Source organism: Pagrus major, chromosome 16, assembly GCF_040436345.1.
Source record: "Pagrus major chromosome 16, Pma_NU_1.0".
NCBI lineage: Eukaryota > Metazoa > Chordata > Actinopteri > Spariformes > Sparidae > Pagrus > Pagrus major.
In genome coordinates, this window is record NC_133230.1 from 25,669,121 (window position 1) to 25,691,637 (window position 22,517).

The following is a 22,517-nucleotide window of genomic DNA, read 5'->3' on the forward strand; positions in this document are numbered from 1 at the left end:
GCAATTCTCTGCAGAAAGTTGTGAAATATAGTACATGTATCTTGATGCTCTGTTTAAACCATCTATCTAACCGTTAGATGGACCACCTCCTCATCCCTGCGTTAAAGCTACACACAGGAAGCTCTTTCAGACGGTTTGGTCTCCCACTGCGAGCATCATGGAGAAGCAAAAACAGGAACCACATGGCTGAGGGAGTACGGCAGCCTAGGGATTGTTGGCAGCCACCTTTAAAAGTGCGCCAATGGGGTTTTATGAAACTGGAAACACAAAAGCGACGTTTACCATTAAAACGTCCCAGCACGAAGGGGGTCTCCTCATTAGCCAGCATGAGGAGGAAAAGATCCCAAGAAAAACATCGGTGTTTGCAATAATGTGCTCAGACTGCTGGCTTCAGGCTTATGTCATGGCTGCCAGACCACATTTCCCATAACTCTTTTCTCCTACACTTTATCCTGCATGTCTGTGCCCTCTGGCTGGTATGTGCTCAGTGGAAAACACAGCTATTGTGTGTATGTGTTTCCCAGGGGCTGGCTACACGTGTGTTGTTGAGCTAACTAGCGTGCAGACCTGTTGAACTGTGGTGGTGAGCTCCAGGCACAGCTGAATGATCTTGTTCTTGGTGGTTGTGAAGTCACTGATCCCTGTCAAAGGTGTCCTGTAAGCAGACAAAGAAGGAAAGAGAGAAAATTAAGAACCAGCGATGGTCTGCAGATCTGGGTTGAGATCTGGTTTACTCATTCAAACTCCATGACTGTATTATTTTAAAATCAAAATATATGACAACAATGTTTGATATTCAGCGTCATGTACCAAATAATAATGTTTAAAACAGAAACACCACTTTATTAGGCACACTTATAACACTTACGTATAATCTAATCTAATCCAATACAGCAGCTCAGTTGCATTTAGACCTGCAACAATTGATTGATTAGTTGTCAACAATGACATTAATCAACAACTATTTTGATAATCGATATATCAGTTTAAGTATTCTTTTTAAAGAAAAGAAGACAAAAATCTCTGACTCCAGCTTTTTAAAAAGGTGAATATTTTCTGATTTCTTTACTCATTTACGATAGTAAACTTAAAAGGTGTGCTATGTAAGATTTTAGTTGAAAACATACAAAAATAAACAAAAGAAATTTTCAACAGAATGTGAAGAAATAAAAGTTTATGATGATGTTATGATGTCTATGTACTGTGTTGCAGAGATAATTACTGACGTGAGCATGCCAACCAGCTAGCCCCGGCCTGTCACGGTCCAAAGCTCCTTTGTTAGTGGTATAAACACTCCCCCTAGCTGCACGGCTAACTGAGCTAACTAGCTAACTGCAGCTACAGTTAGTAGCAGTTAGCGCTTACTCTGGTGATATGCTGTCCCCGATTTGTTTTTTAGTATGAATTCGAGAATACACCAATTGTTACATATTGCACTTTTAATATCTTTTGGTTGTGGAAAAAACAAGACTTTTGAGGACCTCACCTTGGGCTTTGGGAAACACTGACCAGACATTTTTCATTATTTTCTGACATAGATGAATTAAAATCCTCCGCAAAGTTGGCACAAAACCCAGCCGTTATAAACTTCACGATGAATATGTGGCTGAGCTGTTGAACTTGATAGCATCGGATTGTATAGGTGTATCTAATAAAGCATGTGGGAGCATATGTGATCTACTGATGTGAAGTCAGCTATGACTTGTTAACACTATACCGTTTAATAGACTCAGTGACCCTTGCTCTGATTACTGTGTTTGGGTGACAGGTCACTGACAGACTTGGTTGTAACTCAAGAATGTTACACCCAAACATATACAAAATATGTGATTGTGGCACATTTTATCAAATTATGCCTGAAGAAAACCTATTAAGAAACTTTAAATCGATACATAGTATTAATACAACCACTTTGTCCAACGCAATTTCTTTTATTTTTTAATAAAAAATCTGAACTTAATGTGATCCTCGCAGATGTGATTTAACATTTAGCACAGCACTTTTAAAGGCTGTTGGACCGCTCTAATCTCGACATCACAACTACCATTTATATCCTGACGTCACCTTACCAGCTTTAGCCAGACCTGCCACAAAAAGAGAAGCTTAATTTCAGCCTGCTAACACTTAATCCTGGCAACCTGCTTAATATGCTCTGCTTTTATGGTGTAATGCGTTATGGAGCAGGTCACAGGATAGCAGAGGGGACTCTAGAGTGTTAACTAACAGCATGGATATATACAATAGCGATTGCTAACTTGATGCCAAAGATGATGTAGTTTATTTCAACTATGCCAAAAAATATGAATACAAATATCGTTATACCAGTTTCTCAAGGTTCTGCTTTTAAAAAAATCTGAAAACTCCTTTACAAGATAAAGAGACCAACTAAAATCTAAAGTATCTATAAATGTGCATGTGCAGCTAGTTTAGGCGGTGTTTTATTGCAGCCCATCTGAAATCTGATCTAATTCAGAGCGCACAGGTAGGTGGTTATAAAATTGTTTTTACCTGTCGAGCCAAGCCAGAAGGCTCTTTGCAGCACCGATCAGCTCCACCACAGAGGTGAGGAAGTCGTTGGGTGGCTTGCGTGAGGTGCTGCCATCATACGCTGGGCTTTTCCTGCGGTCGGATGTGGCCATGTGCAGACTGTTGGTGGCAGCTCTCATCCTCACCACCAGATTCTTCAAGTTGTCCGTCTCTACCCCATAGTTCTGAAACAATAAATCAATGCACAACTAGGTCAAATGATTGAGGTAGGAATTATATAGTCAATCAAACTTAAGATCAAAGCAAACAACCCTTCAACACAGTCTAGACCTGGGAGGTACTTTTCTCATTTTGTACAACAGTGGAGTCTTATTCCCAATAAAACGTGTTGTTTCCTGTACAATGGGGGGGCTGTAATCATTTTTTTGAAAGATATAATTTACGTGCACTTGTCTGTGAGGACAGATCGGGCATAAAATTTACCCTCCAGTCTTCAGGTTTGTTCCAAGGCATGCACGTGCCATCCCCTGATTCCTATCAAGTAGAGCAAAGTCTGCATTCTTGAGCCTGGGTTGTTTCCTGCTTTTGCATTCCTTCAATTTATAGGTTATTCACAAGCTCAAAAGCGACTGAGCTCTCTGCCTTCAAGGGTCACTAAGTACAGTACTATAGACCAGCTGTGGACTGAACTACTGCAGGGCACTCAGTTGCAGCAGCATGCACATTTGTTTTTTGAGGGTAAAGCATTTATCTGACACTTAGCATGACAACATGTCAAATATTTTTAAAGAGCTTGTTTTTGCAAATGTTTTGACTGAATAAATAGGTGTGGAATAATGTTTTGGTTAAAGGTAAGCAGAGGATGGGTAGCCTGGCTCCTGTCCGGGAAAATATCAGTTTACATGGTGTTGCATCGCTGCCAGCAATGCTGCTGTAATGTGTGAGTGCCAGTAGCTAAATATGCTTTGCAAGGAGCAAAACGGCACGTGTTTGGAAAACAATGAAGGAGATCTGCAAGTGGTTAGTTTCTACTTTTATTCCACTGCCTCTCTCCAACATGAGAAAATCTTTCCACTTGTGTCAATATGGAATGAGTCACTGGTATGATTGAGCTAGTCAAACAGTAGCTGTACATGGCTTTACTTATGGTAAACTTGGCATGACATGGCTTGTTGAAACACCATCAAAGATAAGTAAACATACTAAGGGAACATACGGAAAAAAGGAAAGATAGCATTTGATGTTTGGGTTTCTCATTCAGTCACTCACAGTGAAAGTAGCACAAAGGCAGTGGGAGCCTTTAACAGATCAAACGTCTCTCCTGGCTTTTTCATTAGCAGGCTAATCACACAGTCACAGCAGTTCTTACTGGCCCACAGATGTCCAGCGAGCTTTTGTCCCACACTGCCAGCTGAGCTAAAAGCCAAGTCTGAGCGAAATCTGTGGTTCCAGTCAAATACAATTTTTCATTCTCGTAACAGCATTTCAAGCCACATTTACGTTATTTCAGTGCCTTTTTATAGACATTCAGTTAATCTAGAATCAAGATGCCAGAAGCTTTTTGGTGTTGGCTTGAGTTGGGGCTCTTTGAAGTATATACTAACACACTGGTATATGTGTCGTCGGGAGAAATGGAGAACGGCTATCACAACACAGCGCTTCCTGCCCTCACCACAGGCGTTACATGGATCTGACTTGACTTTAAAGAAAAGATACAAATGCCTGTAGGCTACACAGAGTGTGTTGCTATGATGTGCCATCTAAGGTTAAGTGTTACATTATACCTTGGGACAGATTCAGCCCTAGGCGATGGTAAAATACATTTAAAGCAGCTCTGCGGCTCATGGCAAGGCCAGATGATCTGTCATATACTGTATGTTCAATCACTGCTGGAGAGAGCTAATGTGTGTGTGAATATCATGCTGCGCTGTGAGGGTCACTAGGGTCTGAGAATAAATAAAGAAGTGTTGGGTTTCAACACTGACTCTGCAGAAGACATCATGGCTCAGTAAAATTAATTGAAATGTTCTTTCTTTGTCCCTAGATAGCAATTTGTTCTTGATAGCTTTTGGGTGGAAGAGAAGCACGAGTATGAATGTTTCCTAAAGGGTGGTGGGGGTTGTATGTTAGGCCATCATTCATTTGGATTCAGGTTTGAAACTGCTAACAGGAGAGCTCTGGTCCCCGATATATAAAAAGTACTATGATAAGGGCCAAATTTATAGTATGTGCCAGTGCTTTAAACATTTGAAATTCAAGAGCAAAGTCAAACAGCAAAGTGTCACTAAGATGAATGAGACTGCTTCAACAGGAAGTGCCTGACCTAACAGTAAACAAAAAAAGAGAAAGTCGGGGGGGAGCGTGTTGGGATTTCGGGTGCTGGTGGCCTGTGATCCTGTCGGTAGCAGTGACCTTGTCTCAGTTAAAGCTAATTGAATCGGGGGCCTCACTTCCTCCCATGGGGCCTCTGGAGGGCCAAGGTCTCATTCTTATTAAGGAAACCCCTATCGGACAAAAAACATTTAGCTGAACTGCTTCAGTCAGAGGTGAACGGTTGCTCAGAGTTCAGCATTCCTGGTCTTAATCGCCTTACTGAACCCTAATTTACATGAGTGCATATAACCACACAGACATGGTATTTGAAACTAAAAGTGCATTTTGATAGGGGAATGAAGTTCACATGCAAAGAAAAGGGTTCACTTAAAATAACAAAACCATGCTGAGGAAGCACTTTGGAAGCATAATTTATGATGCTGCTCGAGAGGAAAATGACTTCAGATTCACTGCCTTGATGTCGACATTCTAGGGGTGAACAAAAATCTGCGCCTGATTACTGTGATAGTTAAAGAAGTTATGGACCCCATGATGTACCATATGGTTTGTATAGTCTATGATGAATAAATCGTTCAAAACAAAAAAGGTGTGGTATGTGCCAAGTGCTTCCAGGCGTCCACTGTTTACACTGAACCAAACAATGGCTGAATAATGCTGTTCCAGTGTGTTTTACATATATGTCAGGCAGCGTTTGCTAAACAATGGCATAACATGGCAATAACAATCATTTACCCCCCCTTGTCATATGCGATTGTCACTACCTCTGTTGCCAGCTCAGAGGCAGAAAAACAATGACCCTCCCATACCGCTTCGTACCTTAAATACAGGATGGCAAGGCAGATTAAAGGCGCAACAAAGGAGAGAAGATGAATTAATGTAACCTGTGCACTTTCTGGTTTGACCTGGGTCATCAGAAGTTATTCCCAGCATGGGTGCAGACTGTGTATCATACTAGCTCAGTGTGCAGAGGTGACAAATCACATCTTTTTGAGCCATAAAATCTGTTGATCCAAACCCATTCCAACTACAGTTTTAAGATCATGGTAACAAGATGCAGCCTCATGTAGGAAAGTGGAAATTGAACTTCTAAGTTTCTTCAGGGTAAAAATACCTTGCTCCAAACGATTAATGTACAGCATTTTAAGAGAGCATAAAGACAGAAATGCTGACACTGATCAAAACGCAGGGAGCCCAATCTGGGACTTTTATGGCACAGGAAGTGATAAAACTCCAAATCGATCCCATCTGCTTGAAAACCTGCTTCTCTTTCAGTTGGAGCATGGAAGCTTTTCATCGCTCTTTACGTGCTCACAAGTTAAAGGCAGAGAAATATTTGTTGGCAGTTCTTCTGGGAGCTGTGATGATGGACAGAGGTTGGTTCGCTCCCAGAGTGACTAATAAGAGCCAAACATGGGGATCTATAATTGAACTAAGCAAGATGGCTCAGGTGAGTAGACGGCTGCAGCAGTAAGAATAATCTGCCTGGGATCTCTGTTTATGAAAACAGAGAGCAAAAATAATATAGCTTGAGTTTTTATGTATTTTCTGTATGAAGGAGACTTTGAGTGGAAAGAGATGTCATCTTATCTTTCAAACAGATCAAACTGTCATTCATTGCAACATGATTACCATAACTGCTTCTAATAATCTCACACAGCTTCAAAATACCAAATTGAGCCCCCTCCGACCTTATCTTTCCTCTTCTCGGAGTGACACTGCTGTTCCCCAGTGTCCTCAGGCTGTTTCATGTGTTGTGGTGCCTCCACACCCCGCTGAGCTGTGTGGGAAATGATGAGCCTTTCTGCGTCGCTGCTTCCTTTAGCTGCCCAACCATAAACTACAGGCTGAGTTTTTAGTGAATGCAGACCCTGAGAGCGAGGTACGAGGGGGGGCAATGACCAAAGGAGAGCCCATGCTTTGTTACAAATACTTCCTGGAGATTCGGTCACATACCACAATTATGCTGTTTTTAACTATGCTGTAATATTCCTGATAGTATTTAAATTAGCAAAACACATTTGCAGCAGAGATCTACTGACCAGAGCGCAGAGTAGATCGACAGCCTCCAACACCAGCTCCTGGTGTCCGATCCTGGCCACTCCGAGCTCCTCCAGGTCTTGATGTGTGATCTTCAATAACTGCTCCCCACTGATCTTTTCCCGCTCAAAGTTGCTCACATATTGCTGCAGGCTGTCATCTAAACCTGGAGATGAAAAAGGCAAATACAGAGACTCATTAGACAAACATTAAGAGTACGGATCAGTCTGCTACAGTTCAACTGTCATTTCCAAGAGCTGTTTGACCCCAGTTAAAAAAAATTATAGTGCCAACTTAAGCTCAACTACTGTATCTGAATTCTGTATATCTGTATTTTAATCAGCAAGTGTCCTAATAGTGTGTGCGTGTGTGCGTGCAGTGCAGATAAGGAACAGGTGTGACAGCTATCTTTGCCATACAAACACACAGTAACGGTTGAGACCTCTAAGTCTGCTGAGCTGGTTAAACAATGGACTGCTATATTTGTGAGTGTACAAGTGTGTGTGTGCGTGTGTTTTAATAAACGTGCCAGTGTAAGGGACGACCAACAACAAATGAGATGGACCGTTGCTCAACCAACTGCTCTGGTCATTGAACACACAAGGGTGTGTTCACATGAATATATTGTGTACTGTAGTTCACTGACTGCAACAGGCTCTTCTCATGATGTAGTTGTATACAGTATGTTGCCATAAACAAACTCACAAACATTCCCTCCCTATGCACGCAATGTGTCCCTCAGTGGATCTTCAAGTAGTGTTGAGACAACATAGTGAAGAACAAGTCTTTGTGTATGTCGTGTCTAGTTGTGTGTCTAGAAGTAAACACCATCTTTCTCCCCATCAAAGAGCGCACAGAGAGGGGGCAGCTGCAGATACATGGCCCTGTGCCCTGCTTTTCTGAAAGACCCGTCAGCTGAAAGACACACTCACTCACTCACATCGTACCACACACACACACTTGCACACAAATAATATTCTTCAGCATGAGACAGGATTTGGCAGATCCATTATCAGTTTGACATTCGAGTGACAAAAAGCTTTACTTTTTTTAGTAACATGTAACTCAACAGCAGATAACTGCTTCCATATCAAATGTAGGGCATGAAGTTATGGACCCAATGAGTGTGCTCTATGGACACTGAGCCAATTTTGTGAATGGCACCTCATATCTTCATGCCTCTGTGACACTCAGTCTGCACATGTGTTGCAGAGAGTATGCATAACAGTAAGATGTGTGTGTGTATCATGGTAGTGAACCGCTGACCAAACAAGTTCAGACTGCATCTGTCTGTATCTGTATACTGTCTCATGTTATATAAAACATGTTATGTTACACATTTTCTTTTGCTGATCAAAACGTTTAATGGAATTAATTAAAAAATTGTAATACCTAATGATAAAAATACAGCACAAATCATAAATTCTACATTGAAAATATTCTGTTTTTGATGTCCCAAACTAAAAAAGGACAGAAAATACTGATAAAGGTGTAAACAAACTTGTTAACTTTCAAAGGGCCCTGAAAACGTTATTTCTCAATCAGCTTCTAACTGTGAGTAATGGGACTATTTTCTGCCAAAGTTGGAGCCCTTTTGATTTGTTTCATATAACAGATGGCTGAATTTCTGTTCTCAATTGCAAAAATATGTCACATACTTCCATCCACCACTCAGGATTTAACAACATTTAAATCATAACCTGATGATGGTTGGTGGGTTGTTTGGTAGACATGTTTGGGTTGTCAAACCTGTCAGATAAAACCACACCCACACAGTCCATAATGCAAATAAGCTACCTTTATGGGTGGTAAATGCAAACTCGCAAAGTTAGGATACAAGATTAGCTCAAAACACTTTCATGTACATGGATACAGCTGCTTCACAGTAGAACATATTTCATCAGACTTACAGGACTTTTACAGAAGGATTTTACTTTGAGGCGGGAGCAGATACGCTATGTTCACAGACGTTTCTCAGCTAACCCGAAATGCTAACGCTGTATTTGATAAACACTTGGGGTCCATTGCACATTTTTGAAACTTTTTTGTTGGTGGATCAAACTGAAAGGATTAACAGACTAACAAAGCTAAACAAATAAGGAACATGAGTCAAGTTACTTGCTTCCTTATTCCTTGACATACTGGTATTGTAGCCCTTTGAGGTACGATTATTATATAAATTGACATCACAATCACACTACATGACAGTGCATGTTGCATTGTGCAGGCCTTGGGCTCACGCTACCTACAGAGGACTCCCTCCAATGCCATTAAAATTCCATTAAGGCATCAAAGTTCACTTATGAAAGCTTTTTCAATCCTCAAGTCATCTCCACTGAATCAAAGGGAAATTCCATCATGACTTGTTAACCATTAGCCTTCACACAAGTCAAGTCCAGTTAGCTTCATTAGATTTTTCTCATTGCCTGGCATGCTAATTCCGCGGCAACACTTCAGAGAATTTTAAGCTTAACCCCTGACTGGCCATCAGTCTGCGAGGGAATCCACTTCACATTGTAAAGACTTACAGGGACTGAGCACTGGCCTGAACCCACAACGGCACAAACACAAACACTGGGCCAGTCCCTTAATGCAATCAGATGAAAAGAAAGAGTTGGATCCAGAGGGGGTGAAGTTTCTCCTTCCTGCTGTGTTAAAAAGGCATTTCCTCCGGAATGGTGCCACCCTCCTCACCAACCAGAAGAAAGGGCACCAGGGAAACTTGTGGTTTAGCTAACAATAAGAGTTGCTGAGGCTTACACAGTTTGTTGTTTTAGCTTGGCTGTTGTAAAACCACACGGTATCATCCACACGGAGTAGATATAGGAAAGCAGCCACTAATTGATGAACGAGGGGCCTATCCTCTCCCCAAGTCTATTTTCACTTCCATTCATTAATTGGAGTGTTTTCTCCCCACATATCCAAACACTCACTGACCTTAAAAGTCAGGCTTCAGATAGTTTAGAAATCCCAGGGTCCAAACTGATCTGCATTAGCTTTGAGTTGGAACAATTCTAAGTGTGTTTATGTGCATCAGAGACCTACCACTTCATGGCCCCAGTGATTGAGAATAGGGGTAAAAGTGCATGGCAGAGAAAATGTATTACTCTCTCACAGAATGCAGGGGCCCTAAGAGAAAGCTACCACAGCAATCTCTCCCTCTGGACTCAACCATTGACACCTTTTTGTATAAATAGGGGTGTCCTTACAGAGGGGCTTATAAAACATTTATTGGGCCTCGATCAATGGCTGCTGGGGTGTATGAGACTATCAATTTTCATTAAAGCTAGAGTAACCAGTAAAGGAGATAGAGTGTCACGTTATTGTGAATTGAGCGAGGGGGGAGGCACAAGGGACAACTGTGTGAATGCTTTTCAAAAGCCTGTGCAGGATGAAACGCTTTGCATTTTATGGCCTCTGTGAACCACTTGGCAAATGTCCTCAAACCAGAGCAAGTGGGTGTAGCTGTGTGGCAGAGGACCAGACACATAGCAGCCCCCCAAACAGCAAACCTGAAGCTGCAAAAATCCTGGTAACTAACTGTATTGTTTAAAAGATAAAAATATGATTGATTAGCTCATGTATCAAGCAAATGCCAACTTTTTATCTTATTCCAGCTAATGGGAATACACAAAAACAGGAGTCATTAAAACACTAACTTTCAATCTCACTAAATTAAAAAAACTGTATTAAAAATGGGCTGACGGTGGCTCTGTATAAGACAAACTGCTGCAATCTAAAGCAATCAAATTGGTTCTAGTACCAGTTTTCACATACAGAGAGACCTTCCATGTATGAGGGAGAAGAAGGCATCTGAATGAAATCTGTGACCAATAAACAAACACAGAATAGGAGGTAACTGGAAATGCCAGACTGTGTGTCACATTATGGCACCTGCTGTTCACTGTGGGGTCCTTTAACCACCCACCATCTTCCATTGAGTAATCACTGATGTGTAGAACAGGTTATCAACACAACAGTTTCAGTGTAGAGATGCATCTTCGTACAAACACACGCAGGCATATTTCTGGACAGCTGGGAAAGCAAGAGCCCAAGATATTCCAGTCTGGTTGCAACAAGTGGAACTGGCCCCTTTTGGAGGCCTTGGAGCTCTGCAGCCTACTTAAAGGCTGTGTACGCACACATTTTTGGCAATGTAAACAACAGAACCCTTCGGCTTACAAATGGCAGGGCTATTCTTGTCGTATTCTCAGCATTTCTCATCCGTTGAGAAGCACAAAAACAGCAGATTGTGTTTAATATGGCCAAGTACATTAGTAATTTGCTCTTTTCAGGGCTGGTACCAGTAATTGATATTTGGAACAAATATAAATTTGCAGTAAAAATGAAAATCTTAGTGTCAAAGTTTTGAATAACTAGTGATGCAAGTACTGTACTTGTACTAGTGTATTTTTCACTACATTTTGGGGGCAAATACTGCACTTTTTCACTTACTACATTTAATTTTAGTTTCTATTCACTTTGCCGATTCAGATTATTAATATAGTTTATTGACAATCTGACACAAAACACACAGATTTGAGTAATTAGGAAAATTCTGAATATCAGATCTGATAACAGGCCAGGCCGACAATCGGTCAGTCTCTTAAGAACATGATAGCTCAGGACCCACTGTGTGTGTGGGTGGAACAGGTTTGTACATGACATGTCTTAAGAAAAAATGTTGATCAGTTTTGATCAACAATGCTCTCAATGCAGCTCTTGGTCGCCAACTTTTCGTTCTCAGGGGTTTGATTACACCAGAAAAGACCGAACAGTCTTTCACCTCCTACAGAAAGAACGAAACAGGCTCCCTCCTCCTTCACCTCCCCCATCTTTCAACCCCTCCCTGTGCTCCCAGTGGGAGCTCTAGCCACTCTGTAACACACACATACAAACAGGGACACACACAAACATGCACAAACACAAACCAATATCCCCACTGGGGTGGCCAGTGGGAAAGCTACTGGGTGTAGAATAGCAAAGCCACTGTAACTCTGCTGTCTTTATTTGTCAGCCCGGCATCTGAACCTGCGGGGAACAGGCAGGAATTTGACTCATTGTTCTCCGCTGAGCAGCACCATTGTGGGAATTCACAGCACTCGGGCACAATGGTCTCTGGCCGGACCAGGCCATGCTGTAATTAGAAAGAAAGAAAAAGCTCCTCTCGGCGACTGCTAAGCTATCCTAATGCATGACTTCACAGCAGCACAACAACAAAGCCTCTACACACACACTGGGCTGGCTCTTCCAATGGGAACTGGGGATAGGAGTTACACAATGGTGCTCTACATCTCCCCATTGAGCATGTTGTGTCCTCATCTGAGAACAGTAAAGAACGTTCAGCTTTCTAGGGGACTCTTCACTCCTGAAGAACTGATGGTAGGGCAAAGATCTGCCTTATTGTGCCATACTTCAAGAAACTTTCTTAGATATTCCTACAAGAAACTGTACTGGAGATACATTTGGATACCGAGAATGAATATCACATTAAGTGAGTCCTACGCACAGGCTACTTTGTCCCAAAGACAGCTTTTTTTTGTTTTCTATCCCTCTTTGACAGCCTAACTGACTATGACCCTTTGCGACCCGTGTTTTAATCTTATCACTGCTTCCTCCAGCTAACAAAGAGTGTTTCACTTCATGTACCCTAATCTTAAACACAGACAACTACAAAATGGCAGTGACATGTCCCGAGTGGGCTTCCTAAGTGAGAAAAAGCAGCTGAGGCTGGTCAGTCCACAGGCAGACAAAAGCAGCTCTGTCTCTCACAGGGTGATGGACGATGACTGATGACGGAAGAGGGGGTTAAAGTTCACGGGGCTGTTGTGGTTGAAGCACATCAGCAACTACAAACGCCAGCCGCTGGGCTCAGTTAATCCTCACCTCTAGCAGCACACAAAAACTCAGTCACATTGCTGGTACCTTGTCAGATTTCCGAGTTTGAGGTTCGGTGGGGGGACGGTCCAGTTAGTTCTGACTGGAGAGAGGTAAGAGGTGAGGTCTGGAGGCGTTGCAGGTCGGAGCGCAGGAGGTTATGAGGGGTATTTTGGCTGTCTTATGACTTGATACATGATGACTTCTGGTCACAAGTAGATCAGAGGATGGAGCAAGAGAGACACTAGGAAAAGAGATGACGCAGACTGCTGCTCATTTGTAAGTGTCTTGTCTGCAGCAACCAAAACAGGTGCTACTTAAGTTAAGGGTGTGGAAAAAAACAACTGAAAAACTGGTTGTCTGGGTCACTGAGTTTGCACCTGATACATATTTTAGTTTTCTCTTGTCAGATGTCCTTCACATTCATTCAACACCAAACATTGGCCTGTAAGCTTTATTAAGAACTATTTTCTAGTTCAGTTAATCAAGCAGATCTTTTGTTTCGGTAAGTTGCTAATATAGCAATGCCAAAAACACAGACGACTTAAATCCGGATAGTGAGAAACCTGGTTAACAAATTCAAAAATGATCAAAGCTGCTGACCTTTGTAAGAATGTTCACCTTCCTCTGGATTTCCATTTTTAGTTTGCAATACACTTTTTTCCATGGAGGACATTTAAATGGTCATAGCAGTGAAAGTACAGGTGTGATTAATAACATTCAAGTTTAAGTCCATCATATGGGAAAATATGCTTATTTTTACCATCATTTTTTCCAGTCTTTGTACTAGATAAACTTCTCATCTAACTATGGGACAGAAGGGAATAAGCACATTTCCCAAAATGTCAAACTATTTCTTTAATGATGGCTCTGTTCTATTCAGGTGATTCATTATACTACATTAAGTCATGATTCAAGTTAGTACCATTCATATGTAGTTGTAACCCATGTACCTCTAACTAGCGTCAAACACAGAGAGAAATTTGATTTATTCATGGGTACATCAGTAAGGTGATACTCAAAAACAGGTTTGTAAACAGCTTATCATTCCTGTGTCAGGAATAGTAAGTGTATGTACTATACCGGGCTTGTGTGTTTGACAGGGACAGGAGCAGGGGTTGGAGCAATAACCTCTCAGGCCAACATAAACACCCATCACTCTCCAGCCAGTCGGTCGCCCGGCCATGCTGCAGGTCGTTACCACTAGCATAAACACCCACTAAAGAAAGCAACAAAGACCTCAAAAATGTCTCAAAAGTCCCCCTCCTCCGTCTCCTCTCAGCCCTGTTCCTGCTTCTCCACCCACCACAATCTTTCGTCTTTCCTGGCCCCTCCAACTACCATATTGTTGTGGTTCCGTCTGTTGACAAGTATCCCAAGATAGTCACAAGTCTTTGTGTCTTGAAAGTTCAACAAACAATAGAGACCGTCACTTTTGGAATTCGGGGATTGGCCCGCTGTTTTCCAGTTTTAATAACAATAGGTGTTAGAAAGCAATAACGAAAGCAATAAGGACACTGTCTCTGTGTGGCCCAAGAGCCACTCCTGAAGATGGGATGTTGCGTAACAGTCTGCGCTGTTTATGTGTCAACAGGACTTCTAAAGCACTCACTTTGCTACAACCTATACATCATTTCCCTGAGACCAAACTATAATTAAGGGACGCCACTCGTTGCGATGAGACAAAGATGAAGGGAAAGAGGCAAAAAGTGGGAAACGAAAGGAAGAGAGAGAAGACAAGGAAAGACGAAAAAAGAAAATTACAACTTTGAAGAGGTGACATCCTCCGTCAAATTTAACTCTGGGTTCAAAGTCATAGCCACTGAGACATAAACAGGTCATAGAGAAAAACATGGGGAACCCTGTTTAGTGCTTTCATCCCATCACACGTATGGTGTATGATCAGGGTGGCCCTGCATACTGATTACAGAGCTATTTACCAGCACGATAATAGCTGCCTATGGAAACCACAATAAAGATGAACAAGGTTTGGGGGAGGAAATGAGCCACACTCATTTAGTTTGCCATGGGAAAAAGTGTGCTAGCACTCAGACACTGCATGTGAGCATAGTTTCTAGCAGAGCCAAACTTAACCTTGCATCCATTGTGCTGTTCTGTTGTATGATAATGCTTTTATGAAATGGAAAGATATGACCGACAGAAACAAGCCTTTAATTAAACCAAAGATAGCATCAAATTGTCCCTGTGGCTCGTATGGTTGAGCGTAGTACTTGCTCCATTCCCAATGTGGATCCCCATAAGCATCTTTGGATAAGAACCTGCTAATTGCCATAAATCTCCCAGTGGGTAGTTCCCCCCTCAAATCTTGTTAAAAAGTCTGGCTGAAAAAGTAGAAAGAAAGATTCCACTGCCCAGCCAAGCGGAGGATTTACTCGATCAAAACTGACAGCGGGTCCATCTTTGACCCTGCCGCAGTGGAGATCGGCTCCTCAGCCAGGCCTGTCCACACACAAGTCTGAGCTGGTAGCTGGCTCTCTACTCAGGGGAAATCCAGCAGGAGCACCTTGCTCTGACTTCTTATTGCTACTGGTGGTCACTCACTCTGTCACAATGGCTGCCAACAAAGAGCTGGAGCATTGGCTGGAGCTGTAAATAAAATTAAGGCTACCATAGTGACAGGGGAAGTGGGAAGAGGTTGGGGGGAGCGGATGGAAGAGGCTGAAGTGGAGAGGAGGAAGAGGAGGAGTGATTTACTGCTGGCTTGTGTCCAGGTCAGGGAGGGAGGACACAAGGGTCAAAAAGATTGAGAGCATCATTAGCCCATCTATCCTCTCTGTGGTGGACCAAGAACAACAAACACGCATACACGCCTCACAAAAGGACACATACATTCCATTAAAATAAACAAGTCATTGACTTTCCCTGAGAACTCTCCATGACTCATTTCTCTTAATAAGACAGTGAGGAGCAAATATAATGAACACTTGAATTATGCAATTCAAGACATTACTAGGCAGCCTACAGGCTGTAGGCTGCTGATCCCATGCTCCCTGCTGTGAGTGGTGCGGTTGGGGGAGGGTGAGTCATCTTCATTGAAAGGTATCGGTGAGCAATGGTGTGTCACCCACAGGCTAGGTAAGGGCACCTATGACGCAGCCATTCATATAACACATTCACACACTGTTATGCTGTGGTTACTTTACTGACTCTCTGGCTTTGTTGTTTAAAGATGTTACCCTAGATATTGTTTTAATGCTCCAAACCAATGATGGATCCTTTTAAATGAGCAAACAAGCGAATCTTTCTCACCATCTAAACACACTCCACCCATTTCCAGGTGAGGTTGTTTGTACTCCGGCCAGCACCTGTTGCGGGTCTCCCTGACAGTCGAGACAGATTAAGAAAATGACTGCCTTGTTCCTATAAATGATGAATGTTCTGTTGACTCGAAAGAGTGCCACATACAAACAGATGAATGGCAAGTGAGAGGCTTTCCCCAGATGTCTGCACCAAAGGAAACAAAAGGAAGGATCAACAGAATCTCTCATGATTGTTTCCTAAGCGGAGCCACCACTCCCTGCTTAACAAATTCAGAGCCGGCATTTTGCTCTAATAACCTTTGTACAGCCTAGTGAATTGAAATCAACTGAGTGAAATTGTTTTTTGAAACTTTCTAATGCTTTCAGCAGAGACTAGTCAATATATAAGATGAGATTCAGTTCAGTAGGTTGATGGATTTCACAACGGATTCCAAAATGACAAAGCCTGTCAGGGTGGATCTGTCACAGCTGACCTGTATTCTGATAAGTCACCTGCATGTTAGATGCTTTCACTGTTGGGAGAGAATAAGGAAATAAGCAACAAATGGGTGTTTTTTTGTTGATTTGTGATGGGGAAGTCCAGAGGAAGATGGAAATTAAGTGAAAGAAATTACCCTGGAAATGCACAATGGGATTTTCTGTGGTCTCCTGAGGTGACTTTCAAAGATAACCAAATGAAAACAGAAGCCTAGCACAGTTGTGTCTCCTTATCAGCTTTAAGGCCTTTCATTAATATAGTGCTATACACCTTTGTGTGCTGTAACTGCAAGGAAAGTATGGGGCTTCCCTTTAACCATACAGTTTTTTAGCTTCCTGGTGAAAACAAACACTTTCATCCATTCATGGTTCATGGAGCCATGCTGATAATGGACCTCGGGGCTCATCAATGCGCCGTCAATGCTGTGAAAAGACAGACTAACCCATTACAACTGCCTTAACTTACAGCACACTCTAATGTAACAAGTCAGCACGAGAGCTAAAGGATCAGAGACATGTCACAGCAAATGAAAACACAAACACAAAGCATTGAGAGCCGTCCTGCATTACTAATTTAATACCAAAACAATGCTATTATCCAACTGTTAACATAGCAGATTGCGAAATGAAAGTCAGTAGATTCTCTTAAAGTTCAACTATAAGATTGTTTTTCCTATGTGGATGGGAATTTTAAAGTGTGTGAATAGCTAAACAGGAATTCAGTAAGTCTCTGTGCACGAATGAATGAGAATATGGACTAGTCTGAACATGTTTTGAACACGCTCTGTTCTGGCATCTGCCCAAGTGCCCTGCTAAACCCAAGAGTGGCTAACAGTTCATAAAACTACAGATCACTACATAATCATAATGACATTACACTCCATTACAGTGTAAGCTGGTGAGCTTTGTGTGTATTTGGTCAGCGACGGGGACCATCAAACTCGACTGAGTCCAGCATTTTAAATCCTTTAAAAGCAACTGGTGGCCCCAAATGCAACACAGGGCATGTGTGACCTGTTTTGACTGCTCATTCACAGAGCTGTTGGTTTGGAAGGAAAATGGCAGCAGTTGACTGCATTCCTCTCATGTTCTGTGGTTATTTGAGCATAAATGCATTAGCAGTGCTTTGATAGCAATACCAACAGAGCCATTCACTTCCTTTTTTCTTCTCTGTACGAGTGTGAATCTACATGCAAGCACAGATCTGGGTCAGTAGCAATTAAAGACTTAAATAAATAAAAAAAACTTAAATAACATGACTGTGAGAGTGAGCCTTAAGGCACAATCATGACATGAGATAAACCAGTGAGTGTGGGCAAGCGCACGCACTTGACATCCCTGCACGAGAGGTCGGTCAGCGTGTGACCCGTATTTGCACCCGCTGTGGCACCACAGGTTTGAACCTTTATTCCCATGGCTTAAGCATGGCACCTCACGGGCCAATGCTCTTAGGGCTGAGCACGGCCAAATAGCTTGCAGGTCCTGCTAAGCTGAGATCATCTGGGAGATTTGCAATGCACATTTCAGATTTGAATGAAAAGCAAACTGATCTAACCCAGGTTGGCAGGCATACGAGGTGACACTTGGTCTCCTCTCCTGGCACTGAGAGGAGAACCGTTGGGTATACATGCAAATGCAAACTGATTTTGGTTTCCTGATAAAAACATTTTTTAAAATCACCCCTATAAAGTGCTGCACATATAATGGATCATTACTGTGTACTGACAAAACATAATATCAAAGCTGAATGCACCGTCTCAACTGTGAAGACCTTTAAATTGATAAATACACAGACTTGTGTCTGTCTTTGTCTCCTCATCACTAGATAAGAACAGTAACATTACCTATTAATGATTTATCTAGAAGTCCCCATATGTTGGAGCTCCTGAGGCTATGAGGCTGGGACACCAGGCCGTGTGAGAAACAGGCCATGGAGGGGCCGACAGAAGCGAAACCACAGCAAACCCTTTCAGTCACCTCTCCCTAGGGGGAATCCTCTTACAGCACTTCCCCTGAAGTCTAAAGGCCATTTTCTATTGAAAGGTAACATGGTTATTATCTGCCCATCAGTGGAACACAATAGATCATTTCTTAAAGCTGAATGGCTGGATGATTGGAAATTGGTAAATGACAAAGAGAAGTTTTAACTTTAAGGGATGACGAGGCATGAATGACCTTCAGTTATTTCACTGTGTTACTTCTATGTGTACGTGAGGCCACAAGAAGGGACACAGACTTCCGCTGTTCTTAAGTCCTATGTTTAGATTAATTTAACACCTGTCCTCCCTGTTGCATACACACAGCCTACAGTGTGAGGGTTGCTAAAATGGATTAATGATGCCTGTGGAGGCTGTCCAAACATAGAACTTCACTTGTCCGATAGAGTCGGTGCTAAAACAGAGGCAGTGGATGCCTTAATAAGGGTGAGGTGTCTGCACAACGTCTGTTCACACTCCAGTTTAGGAAGTCTCTGTTTTAGCCAGATAAGGATCATAGGCCATCATTGCCCACACCTCACTATCATCTCTAAAGATAAGGCTGCTGAAGGTACCCATCAGTGGAGTCATTCACTATGTGCAGACTTGGACACAATGCTGTTATTTTTCCAAGCACACACTTGGTCAAAGACAAAAGCACATTCAGCACATGTCAGCCACCTCTCTGACAAGATAATTGCCTTCTTGGCACTTTGGTGCTACCTGAGAGGCAGGACGCTGCCACACACACCCTTGCTCCTACTCTTGTTTCCATCCACATGACTGCATGACCTGGGAACGAGCACGTGTCTAACCTCCATCTGACCATTCATATCAGACCTCTGGTTATGGGTAATGTTCACACACAAGCACACAACCATCTCCACAACCATCACTGATAAACTAATAGCACCAGGCCTTGTATAGATGTGTGCCAAACTAGATCAGTAGGAATTAAATCACGACTTGTTGCTTAAAATAAACCCATTGCTAAAATTCACATGGCTAATCCATTTCCAGATGTAGGGCTTTGAAATTTGATTAGCCAGTATTTAAGTATAGCAAATGCTGGAGGATATCCAGGGTGTTTGGATAAAAGCCACTCAGTCAGACAGTAGTTGTGCAGGTTTGCATGTTTGGGATGCCTTGTTAAACTTGGCAGTCGTACTCCCAGTAACTACAAAGTGGACAAGTGGGGAGGGGGGGAAAAAGTATGTTTGGTAAATGAGAAACTATTCAGCTGAGTTTGAGCTAAACATTCCCTCAAGGGTGCCAGCTCTCCTCAGCTCTCCTCAGCTGAGGCATTGCCCATGTGGGGACTATATTTGGAAAACGACTAGCAGCATATGACTTAAACTTTCGTCTTTGTGAAGATGGGTTCTGAGTCACTGGATATACTTCTTCAAATCTAACTATTTAACAACAAAAACAACATTTAATTGGATTACTGATTGTGCATGAATGAAGTGCATATTTCCCCCAGGGTAAGGAGTCCCACACATGACACATATGATACCATTCACACGACACCACACGTCCAGCTGGAAGATCAGAGCTTGAGTTGAATGAAATGTGCTTCAGGGCATCTCCTCCAGTCCCCAAACAAAAAAACAACAGTGTTTAAACTGAAAGAAGCTACGCCCTTTCACTCGCAATAAACATCCACCAACCACCGCTTGATCTCCTTGAACAATGCAAGTGATTAACAACAGCCTCAATACACAAAAAAGGCCTTGTCCTACTGAGGAAAACAACCTGAGGCAAATGAGAGAGAAGGTCTTCATAAGTGCTTTCTGGGAGTTTAATTTTACTTCTGTCACAGATGCGCAACAACTCTTGAAACACCTATGTTTACCATTGGTGTGAACAGGTCAACATGAGGCCATGACCCTGTGTTCGACATGGGATTTACTTCAGTTTGATGCTGCTTGTCTTTGGTATGAAAGGATTACACAAGTTGTTCTTCAGTCAAGCAATATCAGTATTTACATGCTATGTTGTGGCTGTGTACTGTACAGCAGTCACCGAGGACAACACAAGGCCTTTTCTTTTCAGTGGAAACAGCTGGCGACTTCTGGCCCTCTCTTAGCCACATTCTTTGCTGCTCTTGGACGCTAAGATGTTTTAAACAAAATTGTGGCGCACAAGCTGCTACTTTAACTTTTCAAAAGTTTACTGCATAAAGAGAGACAAAAAAAAAGTAATCATGTTCATTTTATGTTCAGTTAGCACTGGGCCTCACATCAATATTCTATCGTTATTGTTATATGAGAATATATATGTTAGATTTTGGATATCCTTATATTGTGATATGGCATAAGTGTTATCTTTCCTTGGTTTTTAAGGCAGCATAACAGTAAAGTGATGTCATTTTCTGAACTTTCTAGACTGTTCTACTTGCCTTTACCCACTTAGTTATTATATCCATAGTACTGTATCTATCAAAAATCTAATTGTGTTAATATTTCTTTTTAAGTACCAATAGTCAGTACTGTGCAATATCGTTGTCAAGGTGTTTGGTCAAAATATTGTGATATTGTGTCGCAATACTGAATAAAAAATATCACAACAATATTTTAAGGTCTTACCACCCAGCCCTAGTTCAATTTGAAGATATGACCCAGCAGGTGGAAGTCAGACCAATCAGTGATCTGAGAAATGGTTTAAATTATAACCAACGGTGGAGCTGTATTTTGAATTTTAGTTGTTTAGTGTGTTTGTTTTGTGGCTCTGACTGCTTAAAGGCATATTCAGTTTCTCCCAAAGTAATTGTAGTCTACACCCACTGATGACGCCGCTAACCAAAGCAAACGGCTATTTAGCCTTGCTAAACCACAATGAGGAAAGTTACATTTTGGGAATGACTGTAAAGCTGCGTCATTGGCTCTTGTTGAATCTTGATTGATAAGACAACACTGCAGTGACCACCTTTGATTAAATGAAATTGTTAACAATAATGAATCAATACCAATCACTTGGTATAAATGGTTAAATGTAGGTTGATGCTCATGTTAAGGCATGGTTTGTATGTGAAATGAATGTATGTACTATTCCCATGACTGGTCTGCTGTCATTTCAGTTCGCTCACTTCTACCATGTTCGTAGGGCTCTGCAAATCCACTGGTTAAAACCTACAGAGACAAACGCTGAGTCAGATTTGCAGGAGACTGACAGCAATGGGGCCTGTGTAGACAACTAATCCTCCATCCATGCGTGCCCTGGCTGGGCTCTTTTCACTGGACACACTGAAACTAACCCCTCCACAATCCCCTTTAGCTCCTAACTATGGATGAGCACATGCTTCAATCAGCACTAACAGCACTACAACACTGTCATAGCTCCAATTAATGACAAAAGAGCTTGCCCTGTGATACAAATTGAGAAAAAGGAAGTCACATATGATTTGTTTTGGGAAGCTTCCAAATGTCCTTGAGACAAACGACAAAAAGTCCCACCGCTGTCTGTATAAACAGCTCATTACTCCGTTTCCTGTTTAATATAAACACACTTCACTGTTTTATGTGTTTGGAACGATGACCAATTCCATCCATAGTTCACATACCATTTGCTGTGTCTCACCAGACATACCAATGTTGTGACTGAACTCAAGTTCAAAGCGTACTGATGTCACTATTACCATAGCAGGCATGCCTCTCACTGCCTGAAACAGGTATGTTTTTTTTTAAGAGTCAGATCCAAAAAAAGCACTAAAATAGAAGTCTGACTGCAAAATGATTGATGGGCTTCCAATCATTTTGGCTTCCTCATAAGGAGCAAGTTTGCCACAATAGGCAGTGCTTTCATAACTGAGGTCAGGATTAAAATGAGCACTGGTAACACATCTAATACTTAATTTAAAACAATGGTTACAATGAGTGTGAGTTCACTATCATTCCTCACATGACAACAAAACTGGTTTTAAATTGGAGACCCTGGGGCAAAATGTGCCAGCTAACTGAGTCTGTTGTCTGAAGTGATACTAACTTTAGGATTTCTGGCATAGAAAGGTTTAAACACTAGTGCATTTGGGACTGAATCCAACATTTCT

At 41.9% G+C, this 22,517-nt stretch overlaps 1 protein-coding gene across 1 annotated transcript in view; it reads right to left on the bottom strand.

The window, feature by feature from the left end:
* The window catches only part of LOC141011004 (connector enhancer of kinase suppressor of ras 3-like), a 33,367-nt gene that overhangs the window by 10,233 nt on the left and 617 nt on the right, over positions 1 to 22,517 (bottom strand). The window contains exons 2-4 of the mRNA XM_073484192.1: positions 6,861 to 7,024; positions 2,509 to 2,711; positions 568 to 655 (exon numbers count right to left, since the gene is read on the bottom strand). Of these exons, the coding sequence (XP_073340293.1) occupies positions 568 to 655; positions 2,509 to 2,711; positions 6,861 to 7,024 (455 nt within the window). The remainder of the gene's footprint in view (positions 1 to 567; positions 656 to 2,508; positions 2,712 to 6,860; positions 7,025 to 22,517) is intronic.